Genomic DNA, 10,825 nt, shown 5'->3' on the forward strand with positions numbered 1-10,825 from the left:
GAAGAGCGGCAGAGCGGGCAGCGGAGCCCCCCGCGGCCGGTGCTGGTGCGACCTGGGCCGCTGCTGATCTCAGCGCGGCGACCGGAGTTGAACCAGCCGGCACGCCTCACGCTGGGCCCTTGGGAGCCCGCGCCACTCGCTTCGCGCGGCTGGAGGAATCGGCGCGCCCACGGGGACCATTTCTCCATCGAGCGCGCGCAACATGAGGCTCCAGCGCTGCGGAACCTCTCGCCCAAGGGCAGCTTCACCGATCTGGGTCTGGAGAGCCGCGTTCTGAGCGCACTACAAGAGGCTGCCCCCGAAGTTGTTCGGCCCACAACCGTGCAGTCGAGTACCATTCCCCCACTCCTCCGCGGTCGCCACATCCTCTGCGCCGCGGAAACCGGTAGTGGCAAAACTCTCGGCTACATACTACCTCTCCTTCAACGGCTCTTGGGCCAGCCAAGCCTGGACCCTTGTCGTATCCCTGCGCCTCGAGGCCTGGTTCTTGTGCCTTCTCGAGAATTAGCCGAACAGGTGCGGGCCGTGGCCCAGCCCTTGGGCAGCTCCTTGGGCCTCCAGGTGCGGGAGTTAGGGGGAGGCCATGGCATGAGTAGGATCCGGCTGCAACTGTCCAAACATCCTCCAGCAGATATACTAGTGGCCACTCCGGGGGCTCTGTGGAAGGCCCTGAAAACTCAACTGATCAGCCTGGAGCAGCTCTCCTTCTTGGTGTTGGATGAGGCAGACACGCTGTTGGATGAAAGCTTCCTGGAACTGGTGGATTACATCTTGGAGGGGATCCATATAGCAGAAGGCCCAGCTGACTTAAAAGACCCCTTCAATCCCAAAGCTCAGTTAGTGCTGGTGGGGGCCACATTTCCCGAAGGTGTAGGCCAGCTGCTGAGTAAAGTTGCCAGCTTAGACTCTCTAACCACTGTTACCAGTGACAAGCTCCACTGCATCATGCCTCATGTCAGACAGACATTCATGAGACTGAAGGGAACAGAGAAGGTGACTGGGTTGGTGCCGATCCTCAAGCAGCATGACAGAGCATATAGGACTGGCCCTGCAGGAAGGGTTCTGGTGTTCTGTAATTGCTCCAGCACTGTGAACTGGCTGGGGTATATTCTGGATGACCACAAAATCCAACACTTAAGACTTCAGGGACAGATGCCAGCCTCAATGAGAGCAGGCATCTTCCAATCCTTCCAGAAGGGCTCCCGAGACATACTTCTCTGCACAGACATCGCCTCTCGGGGCCTGGACAGCACCCAGGTGGAGCTAGTCATCAATTATGATTTCCCTCTCACCCTGCAAGACTACATCCACAGAGCAGGGAGGGTGGGCCGGGTGGGGAGCGAGGTGCCAGGCACTGTCATCAGCTTTGTGACCCATCCCTGGGACGTGAGCCTGGTTCAGAAGATTGAACTGGCAGCTCGCCGGAGGAGAAGCCTTCCAGGACTAGGGTCCTCAGTGAGACAGCCTTTGCACTAGCAAACCTTATTGCAGCAGGCTTATATATGATGCCATAACAGGGACCTTTCCCTCTGTGCTGGATGGCTGAGCACACTTGTCAGTAGGGTGCTCTGGGCTGCCTAGTCACCTTCTGAAGGCCCGGGCTGCTGTCTGCCTTCAAAAGGTAAGCTGCTGGCCAACACTGGAGAGTGAACTACTGAGCATGTCTCTCTGTAGTCTTTCACATGAAGAATAAAGTCGATCTTGGCTCTGTATTGTGTCATGATTTTTTACAATAAGCGATGTTTCTATGGGTGTCCCTTAATAACAGTTTCCACTGGAGCAGAATTCACTAGACTCTGAGAAGATTCACACTCCAAACTACCACACTTAGGACGAAGGATCTTTCAATTGATGTTTTAGTTTAAATTTTATTTCCTGCCCCCAAACATCCATTAAGCCCCCAGGAGAAGGAAAAGGGGATGTGACTAGCAATAGAGAGAAACTTTCTTCACAACAATGGCCATGGCAAGCTTAGGCACTTTTGGTGAAATCTCTCTGGGAAGTACTGGCAGAGGAATAAAAGGCAAACTGACACAGAAGCATTGCTTGGTGTGCATTTCCAGGCTCTGCCTTCTTTCTCATCTCTTGGTGGCAGGTGGAGGAAGAGGAGAAAAGGTTAAACTTTTTTATAAACCGGCAGAATAAGCTTATAACATCCTCTCACTATCTCTGCATAGGTTCTAGTCTCTGCAGCACTACATAAGCTTTGCCCAAAGTAATGAACAGTTGAAAGTCAATTGTAATACTTCACCAAACAACTTAAAAACGCTTGCACACTGGAAAGGATTAAGTTGCAGAGAACACAAATGGACCCAGAGCAACTTTTGCCAAAAGAGAATGTTGTGCTAAATGTACAGCCATAGCTCTTTTCCATATGAAGAAACATAAAAGAACTTGGTCAAAATCACACAAGTAAGTAGGACAGAATCTGGTCTGTCTGTCCTAAGGGTTGTGTTCTTTAACCACCAGGCTAGCTTTTCTCAAATCTGATTCATGCATAGAATAACTATACACCTCTGTTTGCCTTGAATATTCCCTGTTTATACGTATGCCTGCTGCAGTTTTTAATATTGCCCACTTTGACTCCCAAGAGCAACCGAGAATACACAATAATTTGGTCACTCTATCCATGGACCACTGTGGTGGGACTGCCCAGGAAGCTTATTAAAAGTGCAGCTTCCTGAGCCCTACTCCAGATCCAGATAAGTTTTCTGAGGGTTGGCTCAAGAATCTAGGTACAAGTCTTTTTAAGTGCTTTTGTGGAACCCCGCAGGTGAGTCTCTTGCTCTCGTAAGTTAATAAACCATTTATTCTGCTTCCCCCAGATGCCCAGCCAGGTCCTGTTAAGGTAGGAGTCCCCCCACCGCATCAGAGGGGTGCTCCCAGCCAAGTAATCTCTGGAGCCTTGGAGAATCTTAATGGTCTCATGCTGGCCAACCTGCCATGACAAACCTCCTCCAGAGCATTCCCCTTCACATTTTACATTCTACCACTCCCAAGGGCAGTCTGCTCCTGACTTCGTCTGTCCTAATGTGCACCCGCTGATTCAAGCAGTTTAGGAATAGAAGGTGCTGTGGTTCTCAACCAGGGTGGCCCAAGCTCTAAAATGGTAGTCCAAGCAGTCTCTACCTCCTGGGCACATCGCCTCTGCAACAGCCCCATTAAACGAATGTCCCATCTTTGCTTTTTCAAGGTCGGCAACAGGGAGTCCCCTCCTAAAGAAGGTTCTCTCTCATTGCCACACTATCAAAGGCTGCCCCAAATGTGGTTCCTTCCTGTGGGCCTGATCAGGCTAAGGGCAGAGGTGTCTCTTTCCTTCTCTGAGTCGGACCAAATCGTCTTAGTAACACCTCTTCACACGGTTGACCATGTTTTTCACGGGGGCTGCTGCTGAGCTTTTATCTCATCCTTTCATGGTGGAGAGAGAAAGGATTCTAATGATTTGTAGAGAGAGGAGGGGGGAGAGGGGAGTGTAATGATTATGTTGTCATTTTGTATTATGTCCTTTTGTCATGAATTTGTTTTCAATTTCATGTTAAAATGGGCCCACCATTCCCACTTTGTGAGGTCATTCAGCACCCTCATTTTGCACCTTTAACATCTCTCTCAGTATCACTTGGAAATGTTTGAAATGGCATGAGCTTGTCCTCACATTCCTATCAGCTGCAAATCCGAAGCCCCGACATGAACCTAACCATTGAGCAGAACACCTCTCCACTACCTGTGTAACACTGGGTAGGCCCCTTAACCTCTTGGTTTTTTTAAGTCCTCAGTTGTAAAAATGTGAGGGTGCTATGAATTTATATTTGGGGCAGGACAAGGTCGAGAAGAGTGTGTCTTTGCTTTTATTCTTCCAAACTGGAATGTCTTCCCTCTCTTCCCCATGGGTCCAAACCTCACTTGTCCTTCAGGCCCACTGCCAAGGAGCCTTCCCTGATTCCCCAGGCCACACAAATCTCTGCCTCTTAGGGTCAGTGCCATACAACCTAGCTGTCTCTTACGTTAATCTTGCCTCTCAAGCCAATCTCAGAATGTGGGTCTCTCGTTCCCTCCTGGAGCCCATGGGGCTGGGCCAGCCCACCGGCACGCCCCACGTGGGGTGTCTACTGGACTAGGGCATGGGTGGGGAGGCCCAGGTGTGAGGGGCCAGGCAGAGTGCCTGTGCCTGCACCCTGCTCTCCTCTACGCGACTGCCCCTCCCCCTGAAGCCTGCCCCCAAGTCACAGGCTCCTTATATGACCCCACTGGGTAGTGATGCCCTCACGGGTCTTCTCACAGTTTCCATGGCAGGGTAACTATGCAAACGTGCTGCCCTCAGAGAAACTTCCCTACCCTGGAGGGAACTTCTTTCCCTGGAGAAAGTTCTCCACCAGATACCAATCTCTTTGGTTGTCTGAGAGAGAATGTCTGACCAGGTCTTCTATATTTACTGTAACCTGTCCTCTGGTCCCTGGGAGGGCAGTGCAGCAGGTACACCGAGACCGGGCATCTGTACAAGAGGCATGGTGTACACACAACCTCCCCTGGCTGCCACATGTTCCTGTGGGGCTTGCCCACCACATACACCTGAGCACTTTCCCAGCTCTAAGTAATACCAGTGACCTGGGACACCTTCAGGGACCCACAGTGCTCACTGCTGAGGACAAGTGAAAGGTCATCCCTGGACAAGTGTGCAGGAAGGTTCTGATCTTTATAAATGTAGCCTTCCCCTTTGGGCTACAGTATGCTTCCATTCAGAACCTTTCCTGACTGGCCTCTTAGCAAAAGACAAGTGCATTTTTGTTGGCAAATGGTAAATGGAGCAGTTTGAGGAAGAGGGCTACTCTTGAACCGCACCTTCAAACTCGGGCACCTCTGTGCTGTCACGTAGACATCTATATCGGTCCCCTCAGACACATCCCATACTGAGTTGCTGAGTACTAGGGGAGAGGGTGGCGCCATATTGATGGGAAGACCGGAAGAACCAAGGGGGGGGGCGTGATGAAGTGCTAGTGAGACTGGAGGGCTGAGGAGATGGTGTTCCAGGAGGCTGGGTTGATGTGAGCCTAGACTTGGTACCCAGAACCCGGTTCTGAGTCTCCTAATCACTCTGCCTCAGTATTTGGCCTTGTTCTAATCTACACAAAAGTATCAGAGGGCTAGAGTTCAGTGTGGTTGAAACAGGCAGTATACATGGGGCCCAAGAGTGGTTGCCAAGGTGGGAGGGGTTCTTAACCAATTTATATTAGATTATTTTTTTCCAAAACTTGAAAGGCATTTCCATTAAAGCCTCAGAAGTGACAGACTGCAAGAAATGTTTTCTCTGCTGTGGAAGGGAGAGATGGAGAGGATCATGATTGCAATTACTTTCGGGTTCTACTGTTTCCCCTGGAAACGGTGGAGAGACTTCCTCATCTGCTGCAGCCGTAGGCTCTAGGAATTGCTTTTGCAGCCAGTGTCCCTTCTCTAGGGACTCATAGAGGTGATGGGCCAAGCCTGTGTTTTGGATGTCAAGTAGATTAAAGGTCTTCAGCCAGAAACTGGGCGAGACATGAGAGAGGGAAATTCTGGCAGGAGACTGTGTACAGCAGAAGTGACTGATCAGTTCTGATTTTCTTTGCAGCAGCAGTGGCTCCCGTTTCTCCTCCTACACCTGGTCACTACCATGTCCTCTGCTGAGGGTGTGGAGAAACGCAGTTGGGCCGGCACGGGGAGACATACTCCCTGGTTGGTGGCTACCTGGTCTACAGGGATGTTCCTTTGGCCACGCCAGCAAAGGTGGAAGCAGCGAAGCCAGTCCCTAGACGTGCTCCCAAGAGAAAGCACGCTCCGGAAGAGTCGGACGAAGATCTTGGTTGCTCCAGACCCAAAATCCATCGATTGTAGCATGGTGCCTGGAGGTGGACTCCACAGAATCTTTCTGGCTGAGCCATTCTGAAGAGAGGGCAATGGTTTAACTGCCTACGGCAGAGAATGCCTCTTCCTGCAGTGACCCCCCCCTCGCTCCCCCACTGCCCACTGCCACAGATTAAAACCTGAGTCATTCTGCCTGAGCCTTCCTCATCCAGGAGCCTCCTTCCACACTAAATAGCCATAAGCAAGGAGCCTCAGAAACTGAGGTTTGAAATGAGAGTCTGCCCTGAACATCCCAGGGCTGAAGCTGGCCTGGAAGAAAACCTGACGTTCCTCTGCTCAATCCTCAGGGGCCCCTTTGTGAGATGAAGAAAGAAAAGTCTACACTCTGCGAGCCGAGGAGGATGCAGGAGCACAGACAGGGTGCAGAGAAGCCTTAGCAGTCTACCACATGGGCTCCCACCCTGAGCCATTGTCAGCGGCCACCACCACAAACCAGGGGGGAGCTGGGCTTTTTGAAACTGAAAGCAGCAATCTGTGGCTTCCCAAAGAGCCTCCTGCCTGGGTTCTCAGGAGGCAGGATAGAGAAACCCAGGAAGACCTGCTCCCTGAAGCAAAAACAGGATGGAGAGTCAAGCAGCACGCACCCTGCCCCGAGGTTCACACGCTCCTTTATTGCCAGCCCTTTCTGTCCCCAGTGGGGTCCCTTACTGCTCAATAAAACGTTTTTGTGTAACAGATTTCTAGGTTCGCCAATGCTCAGACTTAGGTCACTATCCCTGTGCTAGGCACTCCTGCCACCCGGGAAAGGTTCCAAAGGTAGAACAGCTCCAGGGGGTGCCAGGTATCAGAGCAAAAACTTGAGAGGCTGGGGATGGAGTTTGGGCACAGTCCCTAAAACTCTAGGGAGGGGTCCCTAGAGGAGGCAGCTGGGGGAGGGCCTGAGGCTGGAAATGGGGAATAGCGTGTGGCCTCTGAGCAAGCACAGGCACTTAGCCCTTGAGGTTTCTGGGAAAGCTAGAGCCACAGGGGCCACGAGATAAGGCAAGTGTAGCAGCAGAACCCAGGTGCCAGGTCTTTCCTCAGAACCTATACTTCTCCACGAGGCTGGGCCTTCCACGCTGAGGTAGGAGGGATCCTGGTCAGCCAGCAGCTCTGGGAGGAAGGTTGCTGCGGTGGGGGCTCTGCTGCCATGGAAATGACTTCATTTCCTTCCACTCAAATAGCCTGCTGACTGGGTTCCTGCTCTGTTGAGTAAAAGGGTCGCTGACTCTCTCCAGAAGGTTGTTCAGTTCACATCCCAAAAGTCCCTTTATTCAGGCCCTGGGGAGGTGCAGCAACTCCTGAGGGCGCTCTTTCCTGAGGCTGGCTGACAGAAGTGGGAGAGGTTCCTGATAGTTCCCAGGTGCTGGTTGAAGTCCCCAGAGAATGGTCATGCAGTTTGGGGAGTCGAGTAGGTGGAGCAAGAAGGTCGGGGGCAGAGGGCCCCTTCCTGAATCCAGAGCTCACAAGGTTACCCCCCCATTTCCAGAAACTCTCTCTTCCCCCACACCAGCCCCCATGGCCCAGTACCGGGAAACCGGGAGCCCAGAGCACCTGTGACCAGAGACACTCGCACGCAGCCCTCAGGGTGGGCAGGGCCGGCTGCAGGCAGATGGGGACGACGTGTGCTCCCGGGAGGCCTCAGGCTGCAGGTGGCCCTCTGAGAGAAGCACCCCAGCTTGGACAGGAATGTTAGAGGTGGGGGAGAGCAACCTAGGGCGCCCCCTCGGAGCAGTGAGAGTGTCAGACACACAGCCCGGGCGCTGCCCATCTGTGCCTCTGCAGGGGCTCCTAAAGCGCACTGCCCCTACCTCTGGCCAAGGGACTGGACAGCTCCTTAGGTCTCTGGGGTCTTCATCAGTTGTACTCTTGTTCCTCTCTCATCCTCCACACCCGGGGAAAGGAGCCTCCACAGGTTCTCAAGGAGACTGGGAGGCAGGGTGAATCTTGGGTGGGAAATGGCCCAAACAGGGGGCTCTGGAGTCCACTCCAAATCTGAAGTCCAGTCTAGAGCCAGCTGGGATCACTTCAGATCAAACCTCAGGGCCCTCTGGTTGGTATTCTCGGTGCCAGGCCATGAAGGAACTGGCCTCTTTGGCCTACAGGCTGCAAAAAGGGGAATCAACAGAGGCCAGTCATCACCCCCACCGCTGCCCTGGAAGCCCCACACTGCTGACTTTCCATTCTTCAGATCACTTCGACCACATCAGGGCAGTCATTGGATGCAAGTTCATCAGGATTGGCGGAGATTATGACGGGGCTGGCCAGTGAGTGCTTCCCCGTGGCTTGTCTCGGGCTGGCTGGGCAGCAGTGGGGCTTTCACAGCCACCATGCCCACCACACTGTGGTCCTCATGGCCTTGACCATAGCCTCAGGTGTGCTGGCCCAACTGGTATCTCCCCTCTTCCAGGGTCTGCTTCCTGGGCTCTTCTGTCTGTTTGGCCCTACTCTAGGTCATCATATTTGTCTCAAACACCACAGAGAGCTCATCTGCCCAGCATCTGCGCCCATCCAGTGCCAGCAGACCCATGGCCTCTGAGCAGACTCTTAGCAAGGTCTGGGCTGGGCTGACCGTATTCTCTGCCTGCAGTTGGGCCTGTGCATGCAGGGGGGTCAACCCAGTTCTTAAAAAGCTTTTCTTCTCTTTATAAATGGAGGCAAAAATTGCATTCAGTGAAAGGCATAGATCTTAACAGGACAATTCGATGACTTTTGGTGAATAGTCGAGGTGCTTTTGGGGCCTTCCTCTGAAGGATGAAGAGCAGGAGTGAATCATTTACTCTCTCCAAGTCTCCATTTTCCATATCTGACCAGGGCTGGGGTTCAGTGGACCCTGGACACATAGGGCTTTGGTTCTGACTCAGGACTAGGGAACAGGTCTGAGGCCCAATAGCTGGCAGGCTGGTGGCCACACAGGTTCCCACAGGGGCTGGAGGACGTGTCCATATACCCGGTACTGATAGAGGAGTTGCTGGGTCGTGCTGGAGTGAGGAAGAGCTCTGGGGTGTGCTTCGAGGAAACGTGAGGCTGGTCTTCAGACAGGTGGAACAGGTATGCTGGGCTGGGCAAAAGAGTAGCTCTGAGCAGGTGGTCTGAGCAGATGTACGCGGGGGTGCTGTGAGACGTGCTGCCCGCTGACTGCCGCCTCCAGGTACAGGAAGAGAATGAGGGACAGAGTCCCTTGGAGGATGAGTTCCCAGATGAGCAGCTGGGCAGCTCTTGCCGCTCCGTCCTCCCACGTCTGCATCAGAGAGAGGATCTGGCTCCAGACCAGAAACTAACCAGAGCTGCGGTTCGTGGGAATCCCATTTTGTCACCTAAGTGGTCATTCTCAAAATCTTGCCCCGACATGGGCCCAGGCCTCACAGTTATTGCTGCCTTCCCAGTCCTCATTATTTGGCTCTGGTGATCCAGTTAATCCTGCCAGATGTCACTTTGGCAGCCACAGATACCCCACAAAGTTTCCTTGCATGTGAGCACAAACATTTCGTGAAAATAAATGCTTTAGAAATGGAATCAGCGTGAGTGTCCTTCTCTGTGGTGGGGTCTGTGGTGCAGGCTCCCAATACTGGGGTTTGCTGGGGGACCCTGCAGTTTAGACACCGGATACTCAAGGAAGACCTGTTGGCAGTGGCCTGAGGAAACACAGGTGGCTTGGCTCAGCACTGGAAGAAGACAGTGGGTGGCTCTGGCTGCAGGAGGGTGGACCTTATTCGGTTCCCTCTGTGTAGCTCACCTCAATCCAGATCCTGACCCACTGAGTACCACTTGGGGATCTTTCAGGGAATGCTGGTTCAGATGCCCAAGAAGAGAACATGCCTAGATCACAAGTGATCTTTGTACCTATTTGGACAGAGCCCAGAATCTCAGGCTACTTAATGGGCCATGGACCTCCAATGGCTAGACTGCTCTGGATGTGGGCACACCTCCTCCCCTGTTCCTCAGGGACTTCCTCTCTAATCGGTTCAGGCTACTTAGACAACCACCCCATCTTCCCCCAGTTCATTAATGATAATAGCAACTGCACTAATTATAGCCAAAATTGAGTCAATACACTGAGTTAATAATGAGAGGTAGGGCTTCCCTGGGGGCGCAGTGGTTAAGAATCCAGCTGCCAATGCAGTGGACACGGGTTCGAGCCCTGGTCCGGGAAGATCCAACATGCCGTGGAGCAACTAAGCCCGTGCGCCACAACTACTGAGCCTGAAGTCTAGAGCCAGCATGCCACAACTACTAAGCCTGCACTCTAGAGCCAGCATGCCACAACTACTGAGCCCCGCGTACCTAGAGACCATGCTCTGCAACGGGAGAGGCCGCTGCACTGAGAAGCCCGCGCACTGCTGCGGGAGTGGCCCCCGCTCGCCGCAGCTAGAGAACGCCCACGCGCAGCAATGAAGACCCAATGCAGTCCAAAATAAATAAATTAAATTAAATAAATAAGTTCATTTAAAACATAATGAGAGCTAATAATAATAAATAACATGATAAAAAAAGATAATGACTAATAAAAGATAATAGTTAATGCTAACAATCTACACATATACCATTGGCTGAGCAATTTCATCCCAGCTATATATCCAAGAGGAATGCATACATATGTTCCCCAGTTCCCTAAAACGGTATATGAAATAATATTTATAGCAGCACTATTCATAATACCACCAAATGCATTTCAAAATCAAACTTAACAGAAAAAAAAATCAAACTTCAAGGAGCCAAAGACCAAAGGTTGTTTTTTGGTTTGGGGGTGTTTTTTTTTGCCATGCGGTGCAGTCTGTGGGATTTTAGCTTCCCGACCAGGAACTGAACCCTTGCCTTTGGTAAGGAGAATGCGGAGTCCTAACCACTGGACCACCAGGGAATTCCCCCAAAGATTATCTTAAAAGCTGTCATAGGGCTTCCCTGGTGGCGCAGTGGTTGAGAGTCCGCCTGCCGATGCAGGGGACACGGG

At 52.4% G+C, this 10,825-nt stretch overlaps 2 protein-coding genes across 2 annotated transcripts in view; both read left to right on the plus strand.

Annotated features, from left to right (window-relative positions):
- DDX28 (DEAD-box helicase 28) overlaps positions 1–1,476 on the plus strand; it is a 1,754-nt gene extending 278 nt beyond the window's left edge. Inside the window, exon 2 of the mRNA XM_007457322.1 lies at positions 1–1,476. This exon is cut by the window's left edge and continues 4 nt beyond it. Coding sequence (XP_007457384.1) covers positions 1–1,476 — 1,476 coding nt within the window.
- Positions 1,477–4,403: 2,927 nt separating this feature from the next.
- Positions 4,404–5,907, plus strand: LOC103081137 (uncharacterized). The gene is given in 2 exon segments (XM_082931075.1): positions 4,404–4,470; positions 5,603–5,907. Coding segments are annotated over 2 exon segments (372 nt in total).
- The last annotated feature ends 4,918 nt before the right edge of the window (positions 5,908–10,825 follow it).

This window comes from Lipotes vexillifer, unplaced genomic scaffold, assembly GCF_000442215.2.
Source record: "Lipotes vexillifer unplaced genomic scaffold, Lipotes_vexillifer_v1.1 scaffold504, whole genome shotgun sequence".
NCBI classification, from domain to species: domain Eukaryota; kingdom Metazoa; phylum Chordata; class Mammalia; order Artiodactyla; family Lipotidae; genus Lipotes; species Lipotes vexillifer.